Genomic DNA, 25,469 nt, shown 5'->3' with positions numbered 1-25,469 from the left:
GCCCTGCCCTGCCCTGCCCTGCCCTGCCCTGCCCTGCCCGGGCGGGAGCCGCAGTGCCGGGCTGCGCGGCGCCGCCGGCCGGCCGCCTCCCCCCCCGCCTCTACCGCAATCTCAATTATTTCAATAAATCAGCGCTGTCCAAAGGGCTCGCGTTTTCCTAGTGACCGGCTAAATATTCGCAGGGGTGTTGCGCTCCGCTGTTTCTGGTCTTGAGGCGCACGGATGCCGTGCTGATGCCTAAATCCGCTCGYTAGACCTCTCTGCTGTAGAGAAAGTTTTATCGCCTTCGTATGGTAAACGACATTTTCCTCCACGTATTTACTTAGCATCTTCTCAGATGCCGAAAATCTGTATGTGTCATGGACCTGATGAGAAAGTTCCCTAAAATAACTGGGGAAAAAAAACAAACAGAAAAATTGGTGAAATCATCATTAGGCAAATAAATCTAGAACTGCATATTGTTTTCCTTGCTACCGTGAATGAGTAAATTACTGTAACTGCCTACACCACTGCAGGCTCTCTACTTCTTATTTCTAATGTGTGCTTCTGAAAAACTGCATCTCCCTCTTTTGAGAACCAGAAGAGGAATATAGCTGTTGGTATGGCAATAATCTCTCAGAAAGATGAGCTGAAAATAAAAATTTTCCTGTAACAGAAAAATCGTTACTGAAAAGTCTATCATAAAATGCTGAAATAGATGCTAAAGCACATCTTATTTAGGCTTCCAGTAAATTTGCTGGCTTGCTAGTCTGGTACAGCGATAAAAGATAGCATCTATTATTTTTTGTGATGCTTACAACTGGTTTTCTGGGGGGAAGTGCAGGGGGCTCCTCTTCTTGGGCTGCGGGGAAGCAGTGGATGCATTTGTGGCGGTGCGACTGCCCATGAAGTAGCTCCAGTTTAATGTCTGTATGGTGAAATGCTCCAAGAGTGTCCCATGTGAGGCACTGGCAAGAAAACAAGGCTAGAAGGCAAGCTTTTCTGGTTGTGTTGTAGCTGTTACTGTAAAAATGAGAATAGTTACCTTAGTTATAATTCCTTTGTAACCATTAGTGAAACAAACCACAAAATCTTAAATGACTGGTTTTGAGGAAAGCTGTAAATATGAAGATTTTTTAAAGTTTAAAAAAAATCAAAACAACACCAAACTATGGGCAACTTAAGCTTTAGAGGATCCTGTTTGTTTTAGGCCAGTACGTTGGTACAATAAATGGTTAAATAAATGTTATGTTCTAACACAGCACTAAAGAAGAATGAATCAGTGTTACATGCAAGATGTCAACTTTTAAACCATATATCTTAAATCTGAAATTTTGAAAAAAGGGGAAAAATAATCTAAATTGTTACGCAGGTAGTTTATGCATTTTGCACCTCACAGTTCTAAACAGCAGTAAGTATCCGTCTACTGGTTAAAGTGTTTTCTATATCACATCTACAAGGAAAAAAGAAGAACACCAACAAAAAAGCCCAGAAATTCCATTTGGCATAAATACATCTCATGGAGTCCAAAAACCTGTGGTTAAAGATTACCTAAGTATGTAGAAAGTAATCTTTATTTGCCTGACTGGATAAATATGGCTTTCACTGGTTCCCATCTCTTTGGTAATTTTTGCAGACTGGTTTCCCCTTTTAGCAGCTGCCCTGCTCATTACTTGTTTTTGATCATATCTAACTGCGGGTGACGTTCACGAYTGAGATTTAGTGTTTTTCATCACCCTTTTTGTAAAAGTGTCTGTTAAGCTTTCAGTCAATTTTACTGCAGTTTTATAAATATTTGCAATATACAACTTTAAAATAAAGGGTTAGACAAAGAAATGATGTATTTGAATATTCTTTCTAGATCCTAAAATGAACATTTGGTTCAATGCAGACAGGTTAGCTAAAATTTAACCATTTCCATGAGACYGTAGAGTTAGCAATGAACCTGAACACAAAGAATTGAGGGGGTTTGGCTTCATTTTTCCCCTCTTTGGAGAGTAGAAAGAGAACAGTTTAGTAAACAAACCAACGCAGAGTTGTGCACGCTTTTTAATATTTGAAACTTGGACACAAAAGAATGTTATTCCGATAGCCTTTGGACCCCCAAGTGCCATAATACATGCGTACACCATATAAAAACATGTATCAAATATTATTTGTTGAAGACAAACTAAAACGTTGCTTTAGATTATCTTATGAATGTTAACTTTGTTGAAATTCAAAATTAAAGTAAAAGGTAAAAGTGTATTCATTTTACAGAAGTATGTACCAGTAAGGCTGGTCATGTAACTAAATCCATGTTGTTACTCTTTTCCCTCACCTTGCAGATGAAGAGAAAGTTGGACCATGGCTCTGAGGTCCGTTCTTTCTCTCTGGGAAAGAAACCCTGCAAAGTCTCTGAATACACAAGGTAATTAAATGTAGTAAGAGATCACTGAATCATAATACTTTTATATATCCCATCTTTCCAATTTCTCAGCCTGATTGATAGCTCCTCTTAAGGTTAAGCACTGTAAAGAAGAAGAGGTGGTATCAATTTTCATATGCTGCTTAGCTACTTTAAATTATGAAAACTGAAGATGAGTTTTAATGAAGTAGCCAAACTTGCGTTTCTTCTGTTGAGGTTTGTGTTTAATTCTTAATATAGTATGCTGATTTACTTAGATACTTTTAGAGGGCAGAATTCCTAGCAGTAAGTATAAAATCAGTCAAATCTTTTAAAAGAGACATAGTGATAAACCCTAAGACTGTTACAAACTGTGATCAAATGTATCACTTTGCTATGGCAACAGGAATGAGAGAATGGAAATTCATGTAGGCAGAGCAGACCATCTGATCTTAACAGGAACACACACGTACTTGTTATCCACAATATGAAATTATTAAGGGTTCTAGTCTGCTTCCTTACTACTCCTAAATGGTACCATATCGCACAAAAAACTGCAGTTATTTTGGAAGACTCCTCGCAGAGTAAAGCACTACTAAACATGAGAAATGGTGGTAGAACAGGGCTCTGGATGCACACGTTACAACTGCAGTTCTTCTACAGTTGCCATACCAATTGTTTTCTGATGTTATATTGCGTTCCATCATTTTTGAATTTGCACTGCTGTACATTTTTTCCCAGTAATATGTATCGGCCCTCCTACAAGCATTGTGCTTGCCCCCTAAAACTGGTTGGGGATGTTAGTTCTTTTGAATACATTATCGTAGTATTCAATCAGCAGTGGATCTTTTAAAAGTAATGTGTATTTTATTCCTCTTCCTTTAAGAGGTTTATAGATGATGTGTGAAAAGTTAGGATAATGTGGGAAAACAGGTTCCTTGATAGCTTTTCAGATGTGTAAATGCTGCGTTAGAGAAAAAGAGACCACGTCTTGTTGCTGAGAAGCACGTATTACAGCTTCCATGTCTCCCTCAAGTTGGTAGCTTTTCCAGATTTTTAAATTATTCTGATGGAAAAACACTCTTGTTTGGCCACAAGTTCTTCATGTGACACACAGTTCTCTGCACTTGTGTAAAAGTAAACAATTTGGAAACTAAAAAAGTATACCTTTTTGTCAAGTGTATCAGTCAAATTCGAGAGTAGCATTGTATTTGGCCTTCTTCCCCAGAAATTTGACTGGCTGTTTCAGGCCAATGAAAGAATACAAAAAAAATAAAGTATGAACAAAAATTCTGTTGTTAAATCTCATGTCAAAGGAAAGAGACTTTTAGCTCCTGTTTTGAATAGCTGTTTTTGACTAAGAACTAGTTTACAGCAGAAGAAATTAAAGTGCAGCTCTTCTACTGTGGAAACTATGTATTGCTCAGATCCAGCATAAGCCAAATTTAAGAGCCTTACTTTGGAGCTTAAATGATGGGCCTTTTGCTGGACCTCTGTACAGGTGGTGAGTGAGCTGTAAAAATATATTTTATTAAAAAAAAATGCTTTCTATCATCATTACTTGGATTTTGAATCATTATCAACATAAAAAAAAGTCTTTAACATTTGATCCTATCTCTTAAACTGTTTGATTATATTTTATTTAATAATGTTTAGGCAAATGATGCAGTTCTGGTATCTCCATGTTTTATGTTCCCTAGGATCAGACACTCTTTAAAATTGACAGGTCTGATGAACTTTGTTTGCATATAACAGGTAAAGTCAGTAAACAAATGTCATTAAAAGAAGATCCTTGATCTGTGAAACAGTGTTTTTGCATCAGCTTTTGTTTCTATTATTACTCAGTAAAATTATCAGTAAAGAAATAAGCCTATTCAAATCAACCTTTACTTTCCTTTACCAGTTTGTGTAAATATTAGAACATGCTGTGATTGTTTTTCAGAAGCAGGGAGAATAAAATAGTGAAATATTTATACATTATGATGAAATAAATATTAAAATGAACCTGCCTTGCATCATTTGAAGCTATTTCTGTAGCCACTGAAATGTCAGTAAAACCCCAAAGCTCATACGTACTAAAAAGCTTGATTTATCATTCACGAAAGCAAAGTTTTTTTGGTGTCCCACACTGTATTCAAATTTTTCATGTTTGTGCAAACATTACCTGAGTTCCAGAGTTCCTGCTAGGAAATATAACTTTGATATCCTGTGAACAAAGTACTTTATGTAGAATAAGAGAAAACATGGCTGTATAGCTTTAAACTCCTATAACAGCATTTTAATCCTAGCTTTTTTTTAACCTCCATCCCATATGAATGAGCTGTCTCTTAACATGTCAGAGAGAAAAAATCAAACTGTAATTGAGACAGTATCTAAGGCTCCTTTCCCCATTTACCTCAACATTCCTTTTAACTCCTTTGTCACTCCATCAACATGCAAGCTTTGAAATACTGTAGAATATTTCAAAGTCCAATTCCAATTTACTAAACCACTAAAATGGTTTGATGTTAATAGTTCTTTGTCAACAAAATATATTAAGAGATAAAAATAGATTTTTTTTTCATTTGGCAGTGAAGCAGCAGTAGTGGCATTTCAGATATAGGTGAGACTCTGAACTCTGTTTTCCTACATCACCAGTCAGAAGGCACAAAGGGAGCCCGGAAGGAAAGGAAATATTCTGGAGAGAAAAGGAATATGTATACATGCATCTTTAGAGAAACCTTTCTGGCCATAAATGCAGTGGGGATTTTTTTGGTCTTGGAGGAAGATCCCCATTTCCCACCCCCAGCTGGAAGATTAGTATTGCAATGGTAGAAACACCTGAACTGATGAAAGTGTGGAAACTGACCCCTTGAATGGCCAACAGAATATTTTTCATGTTGTTGCCCTGGTAATCTCTTTGCATAAAGTTGAAGACTTCATTTTAATTAATAATTGCAACTTCTATACTAGGGTTCTTTTTTTGCAATAGACTTCTAAATTTTTCTTAATGTTTTATTTGTGGCTTTAACTTTATTTGTATTACAGTACTACGGGGCTGGTGCCATGCTCTGCCACACCTACTACTTTTGGGGACCTGAGGGCAGCGAATGGCCAAGGACAGCAACGTCGCCGCATTACATCTGTGCAGCCACCTACAGGCCTCCAGGAATGGCTGAAAATGTTTCAGGTAACCAGCACTTAGAGAAATAAACTTCTGAAGGAGCTTACCTCCATGATTTAAGTAAAAGGCTGCTTCAGTAAAGGCAGTCAGTCTGCTTCATATATCCCAGAATGTGTCTGTCACTGATTTCGCATACTGTTGAAAACATGAATGGTCATCAATTTTAAGGAAATACGGTTGCCCATTTCAGCTAGTTACTGTACAGATTCACAATAAATACTGTTTTCTCTGGTTTCTGAACAGAATAGCTGCTACTGTTCAGTACTTTCACATTTCCTGCAAATTCTATCCAACATGTAATGGCTGCTTCCACGGCCTCAAGCTAATGTGAGACATTTGCACTTGGAAACTAGTAAGAGTTAGAGCATGGTTTGCTTTAGTGTAGGTATAGCACTAAATTTGTTGCAAGTCTGGTGTCTTCTAAGAGAGAAAGATATAATTAACAAAAATATCTCAGATTAAAAGGAAACTCAGTGTGTATTTTTACTGATCTTTGAATCCTGAACACAATGTTAGCTGGTGAATGCATGTACAACTGAAAGGCAGGGAAAAAAGCTTTTCTGTGTCTTTCAAGCAGCCTAAATCTTATTCAGACCAAAAAAAAAAAAAAAAAAAGTGTGAAGGACAGTGGTATGCATCACTTGAACAGGTGGGTACTGAAATCTGCATGGATGCCAATTTGATAATAACTAAGTTAATTTTGTATGCGCGAATACAAATACAGTTTTGCACAGGCCTGTGTTCCCACTGCATAAGCTGTGTTATGGAGATCTATTACAATGCAATTTTGTTATGTATTTTTAAGTAGTGGGCAGGAGTCCTCGTCATTGACTTGAAAATGAAAATATTATTTGGTGGTATCTTGAATAGTAAACTGTTGCTTCTAAAAATGTTTTCAAAAGGAATAAATCACCTGTACAGGCATTGTTTCATTTATTACTCACAGGCATTTTCAAAAATAGAATAGCAACATGGCAGACGTTATAGTGAACATAGCAGAAACATGCTTTTGGATGCACACTGCCACATGATACAGTTGATCTCAATAAATGTCAGTTTTGAAAATTAAAATAGTAATGTAAAACTCCTTCCCTCTTTTTTTTACATATTTAAAGTCTGTTCAGAACAGTGGAAGTTTGGAATTAGATATTCTTGTATGTGTCATTCAGTTTCTTATAAGTATTCAAATTTAATTATTATGATGTATCTTTATTAAGACTGTTCATAGAAAGATGTCTTTTGTAACCCCTAAGGATCATATTTGAATGGTACTTTGTATATGTGATACTTACAGATGCTACATTGTATTTTAACATTTTGTTAATGTAAAAGGYTTTGCACTAACAAAGCTATTTTATTTGTTATCTTAGATGCCTAATGTGTATTTTCTCACATAAGATCACTAATTATCAATTGTTCCATATTTTAGAAAAGATTATGAAAGGCTGAATGTTTGAGAGAGTGGTGCGAGCGCTCTTGGCACTAAAAATGATGCTATCAGCTGTTTCGTCACAGATAGGAAAAGAAGTCTGCAAGCCCATGGAAATTTTGCCTGTAACTAGGTTGTCATTATTTTAGGCTCACAAATTTTGGTTTAGTAATGGAAAAACCATGTTCTAATAAATATATAATTAGATACTATAGGCTTTTCAAAATACTCAACTGCAGTATTAAATTCCTGAATTGTGATCTGGAGTCTTGAGAGAGGGGGCTCTTTCATAACTGGAGATCATCTAGTAGCACACRATGATTACCTCTGTCACTTAGCTTTTATTGTATTCATGAAAGAGGGAGTCCCTTATTTTAGAACGAAAAGCTTTCAAAGTCATGTAGCTGCATTTCAATGTTGCATCTTCTTGACTAATGCCAAGCCATCTCACTCTCATGTGTTTATTTTCCATGTGAAATTTATTTACTAAAGAGGAAAAAAAGGGACAAGTCTTAAACAGCCAAATGATAAAAGCACAGCCTTAAAGTAAGGGGATCTAACTCTGCCCAAAAGGTTGTAATTAAATGGTACATGTAGCAGCATTCTTGCAATACAAAGTTTTTCCTATATGGAAACAGAAATAGGAGGACTTTTCTTCTTTACGTACTTTATGCCTGCTAAACCTGTTTAAAAGCACTATCTTATTTTATATGAAAATATATTTCTGAACAATTTTAAAGCTAAATTTCCAGGAGCACATTTGCTGGACATGTGTACTGTTTTCAAGGTAGAACTGTCCTTTGACATAAAGGCTGACAGTAACAAGTGATACTCAGCTATAGTTATTTAGAGGTCCCCCACCTGATCATTGGCATTCAATCATTATCCTTGGTTATTTTTTCAAATTAAAAACTGAGACTATTCTTCAAATTCCAAGAAAGCCAAAGATGTCCCTTAAAAGTTTTTATTTATTTTAATGTTATTGCTGCTGTTACATTATCTAGTTGACCTAAGTCCAGTATTTTGAACATGACAAAAACTAATGCAGAAAGGAGAAACGACTGGAAAAGTGTTTGCATTTCCCCCTTGAAAATGCAGTTGTGTATTGATCCCAATGGAATTTCGTTTAGAACCAAAAATAGAAAAGCATTTTAATAGGTTCAAACCATTTAAATTTAAAGGCCTATTTATTTATTCTGTTTTGCAGTCACTCTTGGCTTCAGACTCTTAGGTTTTAATAGCCACTGTAAGATTTTTAAAACAGAGTGCCCAAGCTTATCTTTACAAGATTTTTTCTTTTAAAGAAACTTTATCTTATTTGGAGCAGAAAATATTTTTAAGTCACCACCAAATTCTTGCCATTAAAAAAATATCTACTTCATGCTCAACTCAGTCAGAGACAGTACTGCTTTAAATACTGAATTCTACCTTTCTGTGTTCATTCATCCTACTTCACATATGTAGTGTTGGGTTTTATTTATTTAATGTGATCAAAATTTTGAATTTTCTTGGAATAAGTTGGGTGGGTACATGATGTTGTTGAAAACTTGTTCCATGCACAGCAAGTAGAGGCAATCACTTTGAGGAGCTAGTGAACACTATTATTTTGCCTGAAATCGGAAGCATTTTTTCCTCAGTGATTTAGATAGTGCACATCTTAAGACATCATCAGCTTTAAAAAAGCCTTTTGCCACTTCTGGCTGGYAAGAGTACTATTTCCTTCTTTCACTTAAACAGTTGGCTATGCCACCTTAATTCAAATTAGTTGCTTAGGGTTCTCCAGTTCTTTCTCTTATTTGAAGGAGGCAGTAAAAATAACCAGCATTGCAGCATTTTCTACTTTGTATTCTTTCAGGATTAATTCAAGGTTCTGTTTTTTATGTGCAGCCTCTCTTCCCAGAATAAGAAGATCCACATGACAACATACTGCCTTTGGCTGCCTCCCCATTAACATTTTGGTTCAGAGCAGAAGTGTAAAAGCAAATCTCCTGATTATCTTTGCTTGTTTCATGCTCCTCCACACAGGTTCAAAGCAYGTCTGGTGCAAACAGTCAGCCCTGGGGACCAGGCTGCTTTGGACAAGGTCTCAGAGATTGGTCAGTACAGGGCATACAGCAGCACCAGCTGCTCCTGAACCCCTCCTGTCCTACCAAATGACTTGCTCATGTAGACTCTCTTTGTTGCAATGAATTTTGCTTGTTTGCTGTTTTCATCCAAACCAAGATACTTTCGAGATGAAGGATGACAGGGTTCTCCATAACTAATGCAAGATTCTGCTTTCCCTTCAGGCTCAGGAAGAGCCCTTTCCGTAGGTTTCTGTAAAACAACAGACCTCCATTAACAGAATTCAGTAACAGGGAACCAAACCCTAAAATTAAGCCAGAAAAATAACATGTTTAAAGAAGGTGTCCTAAATATACCTGTAGTAGAAGAAGGATCTAATTGCTACAAACTGGAGTTAGCAGATCACAGCTGCGTGGTAGAAGAACATACGTCATGGTAGAGTAGAGGCACAGATACAGAAGGAGATGATAAGGGGATAGGTGGCATGTCAAGCAGGAATGATGAGGTGCAAGCTGTAGAAGCAGCAAGATGTTATTTAGATTAATATAAAGCTGTTTGGTATGCCTGAAAAGGAAGGAAAGATGTTTAAACATAATAGCAGTAGGGAAAATTAAGGGATAGTTTTCAAGTAGGTAGTGCCACGGTTGCAGTTACGTGCATACTGAATGATGAAACGGTATGAACCACCAAAAGGCCTGGGCTGACAAATCAAGTCTTCCCCCAGCCCCCGAGGGATTTGGAGGGATTGTTTGTGTAGGAATCTCAAATCTTTCAAAGAGCAGATCAGAAGCAGTGCTCCCTGCTGGGTTTCCAAGGGGTATGTGAATGAATCCTGGGGTTAATTTTTTCTAGAGAAACCCTTGCCCATCATAAAAGCTTTATTTTAATTTTGCATTAAAATTAAACTTAAGTTTTCAAGACCAGCAAAATTAATTATACAAATGCATTTTAAAGATATWGCATATGCCTTACAAAGATCTTCAATTCAAAGGGAATCACCTGGTAGAAATCCAAGGAATCTGGGCGCTTCACCAAGTGTCTCAGAGCTCTCTGGTCATCTCAGATGTTTGAAACTTTGCAAATTGTTTGGCACCCATGTCTTTTTTTTTCCTCTTCTTAGACATGAGTTGTTCACTGTTGTTCCTCATAAAAGCCATGCATTTATTCCTTCCCTTCTCTGTCTCTGCTCAATATGCTACATGCAATTTTTTGCAAACAGGTCAAGCTGTGGGGTCCAGAAATGCTAATTTACTGCGGGTAAAGTCATGCCTTCCTTAACAGAAACAGTTGTGTTTATCTGGCAAGACTACTGACTTCATCAAAATTTTCCATGCCAAACATCTCCCTCGGAGACCCCTTATTGACTGTAGTTGGGGGTTTGTTTGTTTAAGGGAAAGACTAAGGGGACAACAACCTAGAGAAAACATCTTTTAGCAGCTGATTACTAAAAAAGAGCCCATAGCCATTCCCTAATGATGAATGTACAGATGAAAAATGGTACTGCTTTTATTCATCAGCATCTCTTTCCCAGCATATCTTTTCTGTTCAGTTCTGTATTGTATTTTAAAAACAGAAATGCATATGTATAAGAAAGTTAGTTACAGATTAAAATAATGTACAGTGAAACATGTTCACAATTGCAACAAATGTTTGCCACAGCAAAAAACAATGGTATTCAGGTTGAGTTACTTTAATTTAATAAATATAGCTGCTTACAAATTCAGTAGAATGACCTTGGAAATTTATATTATGAGAAAGTAACACAGGTATTATTTTCCCCTTTTTATTCTCCTAAATTCAAACACTGTTGACAGATAAGATTAAATATGCCAAACAATTGTACATAATACCAACTAAGCTTTGGTTTAATGAAACAAAAAACAATTGGAAAGTTGGTGAGATAAACAGTTCTTCTGTGCATGATTTACAGAGAACTGCTCTTTGATGCAAATGTTTCTATTGAAAGAAATTTGCAATAAAAGCTGTTTATAACAGCACCTCTGTAATTTATGCTAAGAGATTTTTTCTTTGTTTCTTTTTAACATTCTGAAATACTGGATATGAGACCCATAAATACATATCTCATATCGTGACAGTATACATACACCTATGTATATGTGAGGTGTTTTCTTGCTAGTTTACACCATCTTATCACTTGCCAACAGTGTGTGCAAAGGCCTAGGTCACAGGAACTTCCTTCTGCTCCAAGATATGTTTCTCCAGGACAGTGTGCAGATGGTATCCTTACGTATTGCTATGCACCCAGGACAACTTTTTTTTGTTTCTTTTCTTTTTTTTTTTTAATCCTGTTAGTGATTTCAGTTACCCTGATTCATTAGATTATTTTATATCTTCCATGCACTTGCTGTAGAGCAAGAGCATGGAAGTGGTGTGAGTAGGTTCCTACATGCTGGTTGCTTTGTTGTAACTGCCCAGGCACCTGCTCACACCATAACTAAATCAGCTTGAAGTTGCTCACACTGAACTTGATGGAATGGGGTTGTCTGAAATGCGGGGATAGGTCATCATTTGGGTAAATTACACTTTTCTTGACATTGTGAATATTTTGACATTTTAATTAGAGYGGGAGAAATAATGCAACATGATGGTCGTTCTACATCAAGTAAAGCAGGGTATTTATATGGGTTTTGTTCACCTTCGAAAATTCCATCCTCTCCTTAACTTGCCTCATTGGTCTGCAGAAACTTTATAAGACACAAATGCTGTAGGACTGTGGAGAACAGAGTTAATAATAGTCAAAATCAAATCCAGAAAACAGAAATTTACAGTGTGACCAATAAGGGTGCTGAGGAACATGGCAGAGTGGTACAGAAATCTTAATTCTAATGTGCTTTTTTTTTTTTTAATTTCGGTTAGCCTCTTACCCTAACTGTGATATAATTTATATGTGCTAATTTGCTTGTAAATGTCACTCTAGAAGACATTCAAGAATATGAATGTGAATCTGTTCTCAAAAACTGTGATGTCTCATTTTCTCTCCTAAGGCTTTATTCATGCTCTAATTCTGTTGCTAAATCAGTTAGCAGTGTCTGTTGTTTTTTCCTTTAGAAATTATTTTTTCTTTAAATTGTTTTTGCATAACAAATCAAAACCCTTTGATGAGCACAGAAGACTAAGACATGCTTGTCAGATGTGCAGTATATTCAGTTATTAATTTTTTTTTACAAATGATGCTATTAATCTGCTAAACTCTCAGATGAGTGCCTTATTAAAAATCTTAAAATTTTATAGTGCCCATTAGTGAAAATGTGAAGCAAGAAAATTACCAGTCAAAATTCCCTGTTTATTCAAGTGTAAATTGATATTTACAAAATATATGTTGGTTTACATCCAGGATTCTGAAATACAGCACTGTCACTTAGGGACATACATACAGTTGTAATAAGCAGGCAATGAGCCTTTCAGAGAAGGTGTCTTTTCTTTCCTTTACTATCATTTTATTTAAGTTTTTGGTCTGCTTGATGAAACCATTAAGGTTAAAAGTTACCATCTTACTTGAATGCACGAGAGAGAGAGAGAGAGAATACTGTTGCAACCCCTTCATTGTCAGTAATATGTGCCTAGAGTTTATCAACTAAAAAGAAGCTTGATTAATTATTATTATTAAATATTATGACCTGTTTAATTACTAATTTTTGTATGTGTGTATATAACAAATCCTTTCTTAGCTTAAGAACCAGTGTAGTAATTTTGAATATTTTGTGTTGATTAAATGTCTCATTTTTCTGTAAATAACACAAGCATTTATCTTGCTGGCTTTTTATATGTTTGTATATAGGTCTACAAGGAAACTTAACTTGTCTGTTTTACAAGCCAACAACACTTATTAATGATTAATGTAAATGAGACTAGTGTATTACACTAAACTTACGCTTTCCTTTTTTTTTTTCCTTGCAGAGCTGGAGTGGACCAGAGAAATTACTTGCTTTAGATGAACTTATTGATAGCTGTGAACCAACACAAGTAAAACACATGATGCAAGTGATAGAGCCCCAGTTTCAAAGAGACTTCATTTCCTTGCTCCCAAAAGAGGTGAGAAAAATTGGTCAACATGGGACAATGCAGTGCATCACCTGCCTCCTTTTAAATACTTCTGTGCTAATTATGGTATTCGTTTTTTGTTAACTTAGTGCTGTAAACTGATGTTAAAGAGGGCTGCAAGTTGATACACTATCCTAATATAATAACTGTAATTTCAGGTTAACATACATTTATATTTCAGTAAGCTTTCAGATACTAAGAGATGTGGATGACTCCTTTAAACAAACCCCAGTGGCTTTAAAAATACCTTTGTATCTTAATTGGGCTGACTATGCTTGTTATTTTGAGAACTAATTCTTTTAGAGCTTGCATACACAAAATTTCTTCTGGATACAAGAAGTCACTGCACATTATTCTGTAAGTATAAGCATTATTGTTTAATGCATTGTGGGTTTTTTTTTTTTTGTGAATGCTGTCTTTGAGTTTATTTTAAACAACCTGAGCCCTAAAGACCCTACAAAAAAAAAAAAGTAAAACCAGAAAACCCCTTTTTTGCCAAGGATAGAGCCAAATCCTAGTTAAGCAGATACTTGCAGTATATTCTTTGACTGCAAATCAAATATGCTTTGTCAGGTTAAACAGAAACTAAGATTTAGATTTAAATGTTTGTGGTTTTTAGCGTGTGCAACTAAATGTTATTCACAGAAGAATAACARCTCTTGATATCTTCACAATTACAACATGGGAGTGGATATGAAAGCTTATAAATCTAGTTTGCTACAGTTATTAGCCCCTGACCCCAAATAATTTTGGGGGATGGGAACTGGTTTTGTTGTTTGGAGTGGGGAGGAAATTCATTTGTTTTTTCAGATCCACTGCGTGTTGGGTTTTTCTTGTGAAAATTTTCATGAGTTTTGGTATTTGTAAGCCTTCATTTACTAACACATTTGAAATCAAGTTCTTATAAATACTCTGGTGCTAGTATTTGGTTGTTATGTTTGATATGATCTTATTAACCATGAAGAAGACTGTTTCATATCTCCATTTCTTGACATTCTTTTTGGAGATCCTATTTTTAAAATATTTAGATGTAAATCACTCTTCTTTTTATACACTATCATATCTTCAAGAATTAGGAAATGTCACTTCCCTTCGGTTTTGCTACTTAGCTTTTATTAGGGTTGGAAGCAATTCATGCTATAAGTATTAACTTAGTACACATGATATGAGAGGACTAGTTACAGAAAAATCTTCTGTGGTAGCCTTCTTCATATATTTAGAGGACACGGAACCGGCGGGGGGGTGGAGTGCTACAATAAGACCTTGCTGCCATATTTCTAGAGAAGCTGCCCAAAGCAGCCTTAGTTCAGAAGCAGAGGAAGGAAGCAAGACTTTGTCTTGAGAACACAGAAGATATTTTGTCACTTCTGCACYTACTAAATCTGGAAATTGAATACATGTAATTAGTAGACAATAATTCATAGTTCAGTTGCCTTTGCATGATTTAGCAGCAAAACTAACACAAGTACGACTAGCAGTCTGGTTATGTTGTGACTAGTGATCATGTTATGTTATTTCAGTTTAGCAATTTCTTCACAGAAAAGGTATGCTCTTTAGCTGTAAAACTCTTTACCTTTCCTTTTTCTTGATTCCATTGTAAACTACTTGTGTTTAATTTAATTTATTTTTAGTGTTCTTTCTTGCCTGTTGAAACCAGAATATTGTCAGGTGCCTAGTTTTATGAAAGGCTGACTTCAACAGTTAAGCTGGTTTAAGAAATCATCTTTCCCTCCTCATGCCCAGTCACTGCCAGCCTGTCACTAAAATTAACTGAGTTAAACACACAAACAAAAACCCCAGCACCAATTTATCTCCGCCATCTCCTCTCCTTTTTGAAGATTATTGTTAACCCAGATTTCTTGAGTGATTCTGATTTATGGCTTTTCCTCTCCCCAGCTACTCAAACTGGGTCAAATAGGGGGCGACAAACTGAGCTGTGGGTGCAAGAAGAGGCTGGTAGGGTCAGTAATTCTGTAAACAGGCTTTCCTATCAATCAAAGCTAGTATCCTGTGAAAATGCACTCTCTGAGTTGTCTCTCTGGAGTATTGTCATATGTAATGCTGTGATTTTCCTTTAGCTTAGCAGAACGTGAAGATGATTTGGATAGGAGGGCTCTCCTTCAAAGATGTATTCAGCAATAGCAAGACAGTACTTAATACCTGAATAACCAAGCAAATGTTTGCTTTCCTTCTGAAGAAACATGCAGTCAAACAGTTAATCTAAAATGGATATTCCTGTTTTCCTACTGAGACATGAGAAATAATCATTGAAATTACCAGTTTGTGAAAACCAGGTCTAGAAACTGACCAAAGAAATTTTGTGGGTGCCATATGTATGTGAATGAAAGAGAGCATGAGAGACATCATTTGGTATTATTAACACTACAAAGGAGAGTAGTCCTAAATACAGTTGAGTTAAAGGCCAGATCTTTGCTACTGAATTTTTCTTAGGACTAGATCCATGGGCTGAGACAAAGGAACACCACCTTATTTTTTTGCACTGCTAATCCTAAAGTCAACTGTGGACTGTGTTGACCCCAATATATTTATCCATATATGGTCTAAAACAATGCTACCTGTATGTAACCTGTTTTAAAATCAGTTGGCTCACAGGTTTTAATTAACATCTTCAGCAAATGTCCGTACCTGTATAGACAGGACATATATTTAACAAAGCTTTCTGTCAGTTACAGAACATCCAGCATAGTGGAAAGGATGTATATTATGTTTGAGTTTTGCTGCATGCTAGACACTCTGATGTGAGTTAGGAAAGTCCACTTCTTAAATCATTTTGTGTATCAAGAATTAAGGACAGAAAGTCTACAAAGGCAGGTCCAGTTTCTGCTCTTGTAATAGAGATTCTCACCCCAGATCCTAAAAATTTTGACTCCAAAACTGAGTAGGGACATAATGACTATTCCTGAACTTTATAGCCAGGGATGCATAAGGGAATCTAATGTGTAACTTAGACACAGATCTCTCAAATGTGGATCCTTAAGTACTCGATGTGAGTGGCAGGTGATGATTTGCCAACAAGGTATGTGTACAATCAAAACGCAAACAGTTCTGGCATACTGAATTTTTATTTATTTCCTGCCCAGTCATTGAGTGGTCTAGATTACAAAAAGTAAATGCTTCTCATATAATAAGGTCAAAAATCTGCTGAGGTCAACAGCCTACAGTTATGACTTCCTTTCTGAATTTCAGTCTGTGCTTGTTTGAAGGGCAAATTCTATTTATATACAGTATAACTCCAGCTAAAAATAAAAAATAAAAATCCTAAACAGAAAGAGATATGTCAAACAGATGTAAAAGTGGATGATCTGATTTCCCTGACAACTTTCACATCCTAGTAGTTACTGATAGAGCCCAATATTTCAGAATGTGAATAGTTCTGTGCTTCACTTATTTATCAATATTGTTGCCTCTGCAGAGTTGTTAGCCACTGAAAGGGCTTACCTGCCACTTATATTTTTATTTTCAATAACTGGTAGATGCCTTGCTCCTGTCCAATGGAAAAACTGTAGTTATTTGTGATACCATTAAGCATATTGGTTTCTGTATTTTGGATTGTGTTTTAGATATTTCTGCCCCTGTTCAAGACTCCAACACATAGGAAGATTTACGTGGAGATTTTTTCAAGTTTTTATCAGGGTCATTATGTGGCTTAGCCCAGTCAACCAAGATCTGAATTCTTTCAATAACCTCTAATTTTATCACATGGAAAAGTCTAGCTTCACTTCATCAGTTCAGTGCTTACTAGGATTTCGCATATCTGTTTGGTAACACACTGAGTACAATATCAAAGTCACATATTTCAATTCCTTCAGCATCCAATTCCATAAAACTCCCCGTAACATCACTTAAGAATATTTTTGCATTCTAGTCAGAAAACAAGTAATAAGCATGCTGGATTTTCTACAGCTGTAGACTACTTTTGAACTCAAGTACACATAGTATTTACTTTTCTGTATTCAGGCATACTGAGTGGCATTATTCATCACAGCATACATCTTTTCCATTTGCTCATATTGTGGTTGGTGTATATTCTAGTTAAACTCACAGAATAACTTCTTTTGGCATGTTTATTAGTTAAAATAACTTAGAGATAATTATTTCAATATATCTATTAATGGTTCAAAGTAATATGGATTACTTTAAAAAAAATCATAGCAGCTAGTCATTTCACTTAGTTTCTTGTAAATAATTACATTTTTCATATTATCTGTATAGATTTAGTTATTTAAAATGATTGTTATATTTTTCATGTGCCCACTGGAATAAACTGCAACTCTGTTAAGTTTCTGAGATAGCTTATTAATACATTATTTCAGTTTTCTTCTTAAAAACAATACAGAAAATACACTTCCTTTTTTACAGCTGGCACTGTATGTGCTGTCATTCCTGGAACCCAGGGACCTTCTGCAGGCAGCTCAGACATGCCGTTACTGGAGAATTCTGGCTGAGGATAATCTTCTCTGGAGAGAGAAATGCAAAGAGGAGGGTAAGGCTAAGCAAAAAGATGAATGTAATGGTCAAACTGTTGCTGTCATAAGCAGTGCACGTCTGGGGCATTCATCTTCATTTACATAATAAGCTTAAAGTTTTAAGAAGGGAATTTAGGTGACTTTAAATTTACTGCTAGTGATATCTTGACCTGTATGATACATATCTGTGTTGAAACTAGGGAGTAGAAATAATCCAGGGAGTACTAGAAATGAAACTAGACTTAACTTTGAACATCCTATTTATAGTACAGTGAGTGTATGTTTTTAAAATACAATATTATTGCTTTTTTGAGGATTATTTTTTATTCAAAATACAAAGAAAGCAAGTAAGAACTGAAATGTAAAAATGATAGAAATATAGTCTTGCAGATTGTAAATAACATGGAGAAAATCTGATGTGTAGTGGTAAGGTGGAAAGGAGGATAGTATAATTTCATGTCAGCTGTAGGAAAATTAACAGAGGAAATTTCATGGTTGGGGCTGGGAGGGAGAAGGTGATAACTTGCTTGAGTAGAGAGGGACACACATTCCATAAGCTGCACTGATGGCACCTGCTTGTGCCAGATCAAGAGAATATGGTGGTTCAGCAGTAATACGAGTGGGCAATACAAGGCTCTCAGGAAAGCAGCCACATATTTGAAAACATGAAAAACTTAAAATTATATTTTTATGCAGAATTACATGAACAAGGATACAGTTTGGCAGGGGGGGACAAGGCAGAGCACATGCATGTGACTTTAGAGCATTATCCTTGTTGGACATGCACAAAGACAAGTACCTGCCCAGTCTGCCTTAGAGTACTCAGAGGCAAGGACTTGTGAAGGGTCTATGCAAAGGCATTAAAAAAGAGGAAAATATGAATGTAACTGCGTATTTTTAAAGGAGCCTAAATTAATGAGTTGTTCTTTTGCAGCAAAAAACAGGTGTCTAACCTCTTAAATCTTTAGAAAAGATTCTCCTCTTAACGAATTTCAGTGCGCATACAGTAAGAAAGAGGACAGAATGAGAAAAAAGGGAAAGGTTAAGAGGGGAGTGATTCTACATTTGTGAGCTTAGAAGTGTAAATAAGTATGACTAGGCATGAGAGCACAGACAAACAAAACAAGATTTTAGGCTGTGAGGTGCTCAGGCATATATGAAGGAGCAGTTCATTCAAGACGTGCAGATAGAAGCACCAGAAAAGGTGCAGAAGAGAGCAGGAGAGAAGAGTGACATCCACATTCTGACAACAGACAAGACTTGTGCTAGTAATGAGATGAGCAGAGAGAGCAGGTGCACAGAAAAGATAAATGGGCCGGAAAGGGAATCGTAGGAAAAGCTGTAGTAGCAAGGATAAAGCAAAGCACCTGCCTCTTAAGYGTAAATACAGAAAGGGAGTAGCTATACTTAAATTCAAGCCAGGAGAAGACTATGCCAAAAGCACATAGCCTTTTAATCAAAACAAGAATTAACAGATAGTAGTTTCAAGAGTGAGAATCAACTCTAAGAAAGATGCTGAAGATGTATGACCAGAGAGGAGTGGGTAGTTCATTGGCCTACAGAAAAGAAGGTTTATTTTTTGGAGGGCTTTGAAAGGAGAGTACAAGTGGTTGTGGGGTTTGTTGTAGAGAACCCATTTGAAAAACGCACTGTTCTGCTACAGTTCTCTCAGAAAAGGGGATCTGAAGACAAGCTAGTAGATTGCTAGCAAAGAATGATGAATGACAGCATTTTCAGCCACATGATTAGGATAACGATTATGCTGAAAAGACAAGGAAAGATGTAGTAGAGCTGAGGGGCAGGATGTTGTCACTGGCACAAAATGCAAATACTGGCATGCAGAAGACCGGTGGAGTTCTCTTAGGAGGTCATTGGGTCAATGTAGTATTTAGTTTCAATGGACTGTAAAGGTTTGGGAGGGAGAGTAATTGTTTGATTTGGGGTAGACTTCTCCTTCTCCTCTGCCCCCTTTCTTTTTAATTCATTTTAGGGATTGATGAACCATTACATATCAAGAGAAGGAAAGTAATAAAACCAGGCTTTATACATAGTCCATGGAAAAGTGCGTACATTAGGCAACACAGAATTGATACCAACTGGCGGCGAGGGGAACTTAAATCTCCTAAGGTAAGTTTCTGAGCTATGTACAAGGTGCCATGAATAAGCAGGATCAACCTTTAGGTTTTGGTTTTGGTTTTTTTGCTTGGGACAAGCCAGACCATCAATGCACACAAAACCATAACCTTGTTACAGGAAAACAATAATTTATGTTTTAGCTTATCCTGTTTTTAAGCTAATTTCTGAGCACCTTATTAGCAAATCAAAATGTGATTCTGCTTTGTACAGCAGAATTCTTTTACTGCCACTTTAGAAAACTGTGTAATATAATTTGGTGAATGCCTATGCACATATGTCAGTCTTTATGAAGGAGATAATTATAATCTCAGAGACTTGATGGGAAATACTTAAGCATACAGGCATGCGCATGCACACACACACATATATTTGTAGAGCTGTGCCATGTCCCAATATGAAAATATTTCACAACTATTCTGTGATCATTTCATGCTTTGTTTTCATAGATACTTGTACAAATTGAGCAGCACAGGACAGTAACTTCATTCCTTGTTAAGATTTTTCTGTTTTTTAAAATTTTGAAATATTTTAATGACATTGATACTGCAGTCTTATTGCATCTTTTCTAATGCAAAGATACGAAGCAATACTTTTAACCTCTTGTAAAACAGAATACCAACATTCTAGTCAAACCTGGTAATGAATAACCAGCCAGAAACATGAAATAAAAACAGACTCAAATCCTTTTAGGTAAATTCCCTATTTTCTTGATTACTGTTCAACAGAATAATAAAAATAAGAACAAAGAAATTCCTTATAAAAACCTATGGCTATATCCTGCTGTTTATTTGGCCGTGACTTACGTACGTCTCTGGCAATGGTTCAGTATTTCTTGCCTTGATACGCCACATCAAGTTATCTTGGAATTATTATTAAAATTACAGCCCAAGGCATTTTCCAAATGCCCATTTCAGTTCTATGAACATTTTGAAAAGTATTCAGATATGTTAAATAAAAAATTCTTTGTCCTATGTATTCTGATAAGCATTTTTCCCTGTGTTGCAGTAAAATATACTGAACTGCAGCTTTCCCATATCAAACATTGAAAATGCCATTTCTATGAAGTAACATTCCAATCCACATTTTTCAGCACATTAAATTACCACTTTTGTTTGTACTTAATTGAGTTACGGATTTTATGGTTTTATAGTTTTTGACTTTGCTGCTGCCTGGCATTTAATAGATTACAATGCTTGGTAAGGAAAAAATATATATATTTTAGCCTTGACCATAAAAGTGCAAATATGCAGCAAATAATAGAACCCCATCCTTTTTGTTCAAGATTGAAATAACTCTTAAAAGGTAAGTCTGAAAAAAACAAATGTAACTAAAAAATAAAGAAACAAGGGAATAACTGCAGAGGAATTGAGCAATGTCCAGCTACTAATTTATCCTACTTCTATCGGTGATTTATCCTGGTATGTTTTAGAAGATTTAAAATAACTGTAGTATACTTGGTAAGCAATGCAATATTATTCGATGGAGAAGGAAAATACCTTCCTTGCTCTCAGCTGGCAGTAAATTAGACTTGACACATGGGATTAAGAGACCTTATTATTTTTGAATATTTATTTATGAATCAGAATAGCACTTTGTTTTTCCTGCTTATCCCTAATCTCTTGGGTCAAGTTGTGAATGTACGTTTTTATGTTCTTCATTGTCAGGTGCTCAAAGGTCATGATGATCACGTGATCACATGCCTTCAATTCTGCGGTAATCGAATAGTGAGTGGCTCAGATGACAACACATTAAAAGTTTGGTCAGCAGTTACAGGCAAGGTAAGTTGATTATTTCTTATAAATGAGCTTCCAGTAGAGCACTGGTATGTCAAAAATACAATTTCATCAGACCACACTGCACAGTGGTCTTGTCTCGTGCAAGAAGCAGAAAAAAATACTAGTAAATATTTGGGTCATCTTTTCCTACACAGAAATGAGTGTAGTTCAAAAAAGTCACCTTGATGTGAAATTACAGTGCTGCTCATGTTACTGTTGGCATATATCTTTGTTCTCTTGGCAGTTCCTCTATTCTTATGGAGTCATTTGTGACGTATTCTAGAGAATTTGGACAAATACGTTACTTTATATTCCTTAAAGCTTAATTTAGCCTGCCTTTACCCCTCTGAATCTCTCTTTCTCTCTTGTCTTCTACCATTCTTTCTGCTGTTTTTAAGTTTTTGAAATGGTGTGTTCATTTTACTGGCTCTGTCTTCAAGTACACTGKTTTTTTTTCTTTCTAAGCTGCTATACTGCTAAGCTACAAAAAAGAATTGTAACTTGCTTTAGGTTTAAATATTTCCTATTAAATTAGATCCAGCTCAGGCAGGAATTTAATAAGCTTCAGTAATTTAATTTTGGCTTAAAGAAGCAAAACAATATGTGCAATCAAAAAGACAGTGCCAAACATTTCACTCATGTTAGAACATCACATCTACTCAGCACACAGTTTTTGTTTCAGGGTGACTGACCATACTCCAAGTGTATAGAAAAGCCTCAGGGAAATAGTACTTTTTCCTTCTAAACTAGTATTGTGTAACTGGGTTTGTCTTAATGGTACAGTTATATCAACAACAGGATAGCTATTGAGGATAACRTGTTTAAGATGTAAAAGGTATCTACTTTATAATATTCAGATTGAATGTATTAGGCATTTGTCTTTGCATGCCTAGAAGTTCCTTGACAGGACTGTAAATACTGCTGTGGGGAAGAATAAAATTAAAAGCAGTAGGCAGCCTCACCCTACCTCTGTAGGCTTTCCTACAACAAACTGTCTAGCAAAGGAACCCGTGTTAAGATTAACACTTTTTTTTATTGAAAAGGGCAGGCTAATGTCAAGTGAAAAATACTTGCTATGTACCTACCACATTCTCAAAGGCAAAATATTCCTTTAATACTTAATCATACTAGCATGACTTATCAATTTACATTCAGTAATTTTTTCAAAAGTAATTACAAATCCTACTGCGACTATTTACCCCAAACCTTAAGGAGAGCTAAAAATACTATGTGAAAGAAGGAAGATTGCTCTATTAGCCCTCATGCTTTCTGATACTGAAGAATTAATGACGTAAATTTAAAAAAAACAAAAAAGACTAAAGGTTGATTTGTGCAAATGAATGTGACTAGAATATTCACCTTATACTCAAGAGGTGTTAGCACCCAAAATAAGGATTCTGTCTGCTTACTTCTTTAGAAGGATGCTTTCTTAAGATATGAGCAAATCAGAGAAATTAAAAAAAAAAAAAAGTTTGGGAGCTGTTTAAGAACATTTTTGCTAGATGCTGAAAGAGCCAGAAACAAAGGAAGCTGAATTCTTTAAAAAACAGTAGCAATCTCATTTAGAGAAAACATGAAGACGAGCTATGAACTGAGAAGGAGGAACTGATAGCAGTGAAGTAAGCTAGAAGCCAGGAAAACTGGTAAGAAATGTTAAAGAACAGAAAATCTATGCACAGCAAAAAAAATAAGGAACTTTTCAAATATGTTAGAAAAGGATTTTAACAACAGAAACTAGTTGAACTATCACTGATGTAGAAAAGATTTTCGGTATTTCTGCTCTATTTTTTGAGAAAATTAATGTGATGTAAATACAGCATGCAGTGATGATAAAACAATTTATTTCAGCAGAAGCTCACAGGATGTTAAACAACTACTACCAAAGTCAGGCATTTTTATTACAGTTGATCCAGATAGATAGCCTGTATCTGACTGTTTTTTTCTAAAGCTACCTGAGGAATGCAGTTGGGTTTTTTTTTCAAAAGGTATGAGTGTCCTGGAGAAGACCCAGCAGATTGGCAGAAGCTAAAATGTTTAATTTTTTTAATCAATACTTAAATGGAGTAAACTGAAAGACTGAGTAATTAGGATATATTATCTCAGAAAAAAAATATTGGACTACTTGAAGAGGAGTCAGCTAACAGTTAAGGGAGGGCCATGGAAATTAATGCCACTCTGCATTAGATTACAGAAAACAAGACCATCAAAGTGTCTTGACCTCTTTTCTCATGCAGTTACAGGTTTGACAGATAAAACTAATAGGGCTGAAATAGATGGCTATGTATATTACAAGGCTGTATCCCATGACGCAATTTAAGAAAAAGGAGCAATGCAAAAATCAACATGGCACATATTTAAATGGGTTAGAAAGCAGGTAATTAATAGGTATTGTGTTGTTAATATAAAAGTAGAATCTTAAATGGAGTGTGTTTCTAGTCAGGTTTTGCAAGGATTTTTTCATGTCTGTACTAATTATCACTTATTGATTGTTGGGAAAAAAAAACACATATATAATCATCACTGATAAGGAATACAAACTGAGAGACAGAGACAGGTCATTGTTCCAGAGTGATCTAGGTTTTATAGATGTAAGTGTGAGCAAACATGGTTTCTACATGGTTAAAAAACAGTGTCATACATTTAGGATCAAAGAAGGTAGGCCATGCTTATGTAACATGAGATTCTCTCCTAGACAAGAGTACGTTTGAAATGTGATTTCACAGTATTAAGGCTGTAGCTACAGCTTATAGCATGTAATTTTCTTTAGATAACAAAAACAGAAAAATAAAACAACAGTAGATGGTTTATATATTGGTGGTAAAACTACTACATTTTACTTCCCTGTAGTTCTAACATTTATGCTTCAAAAAAATACTGAGAAAAAGCTGCAGTGACTCAGAAAAAAGCCAGGAAAAAGACTCACTCAAGGCTGCAAAAACATGCCTTGTAATGAGAAATTTGGAAAGACAGTCTAGTTTACCAAAAGAAAGCTTATAGGGAAGCTTCATCATGGTCAAAGTACCAACAATGGATAGAGAAATTTGATGGGTGTTTTCTAAAAGATGGGATTTTTTTAGTTCAATTATGAAGCAATCTCTGGGAGTTTTCTGGCTTATTCTAGATGAGTGAGATTACTGCTGTCTCACAGATTACTTTTTTGCTTTATGCATTCCTTAAATTTCCCTTCAACTCTGTCTAAGCAGAATATGTATTTTCAGTGTTTGAGAACACTAGTTGGGCACACAGGCGGAGTCTGGTCATCACAGATGAGGGACAATATTATCATCAGCGGATCTACAGACCGAACACTGAAAGTCTGGAATGCTGAAACTGGAGAATGCATACATACGTTGTACGGACATACCTCTACTGTGCGTTGTATGCATCTCTATGAGAAAAGGTAAGTGCCTGTTGAAAGCTACAGTCACAGTTTGGCTTATAATTTCCACCAGGTTTATTGAATCCTAGAATGGTTCAGATCGGAAGGACTCTTTGGAGATCCTCTAGTCCAACTCCCCCTGCTCAAGCAGGGTCATATACAGCAGGTGTCCCAGGACCATGTCCAGATGGCTTTTGAATATCTCCAAGGATGGAGACTCCACAACATCTCTGGCAATCTGTTTTCATGTTCCACCACTCTCATAGTGAAGAATTGTTTTCTGCTGTTCAAACAGAATTTCAGTGTTTCAGTTTGTGCCCATTGCCTCTTGTYCTGTCATTGGGCACCACTGAGAACAGTCTGGCTCCTTCTTCTTTATACCCTCTCATCAGGTATTTATACACATTGATAAGATCCCCCTGAGCGTTCACTTTTCCAGGGGGAACAGTCCCAGCTTTCCTGACCTCTGCTTGTATGACAGATGGTCCAGTCCCTTCATCATTTTAATAGCCCTTCGCTGGACTCTCTCCAGTAGTGCCACATCCCTCTTGTACTGGGGAGCCCAGAACTGGACGCAGTACTCCAGATGTGGCCTCACCAGGGCTGAGT

At 36.1% G+C, this 25,469-nt stretch overlaps 1 protein-coding gene across 4 annotated transcripts in view; it reads left to right on the top strand.

Annotated features, from left to right (window-relative positions):
• Window positions 1–25,469, top strand: part of FBXW7 (F-box and WD repeat domain containing 7) — a 172,712-nt gene that overhangs the window by 137,968 nt on the left and 9,275 nt on the right. For all 4 annotated transcript variants that reach the window (XM_026088215.1, XM_026088218.1, XM_026088217.1 and 1 more), the window contains 7 exons: window positions 2,307–2,389; window positions 5,393–5,534; window positions 12,940–13,074; window positions 17,464–17,587; window positions 19,561–19,697; window positions 21,371–21,484; window positions 24,700–24,881. In XM_026088215.1, the coding sequence (XP_025944000.1) occupies window positions 2,307–2,389; window positions 5,393–5,534; window positions 12,940–13,074; window positions 17,464–17,587; window positions 19,561–19,697; window positions 21,371–21,484; window positions 24,700–24,881 (917 nt within the window). The remainder of the gene's footprint in view (window positions 1–2,306; window positions 2,390–5,392; window positions 5,535–12,939; window positions 13,075–17,463; window positions 17,588–19,560; window positions 19,698–21,370; window positions 21,485–24,699; window positions 24,882–25,469) is intronic.

Source organism: Apteryx rowi, unplaced genomic scaffold (assembly GCF_003343035.1).
Source record: "Apteryx rowi isolate R43461 unplaced genomic scaffold, aptRow1 scaffold_76, whole genome shotgun sequence".
NCBI classification, from domain to species: domain Eukaryota; kingdom Metazoa; phylum Chordata; class Aves; order Apterygiformes; family Apterygidae; genus Apteryx; species Apteryx rowi.
This window is presented reverse-complemented; position numbering and strand designations above follow the sequence as displayed.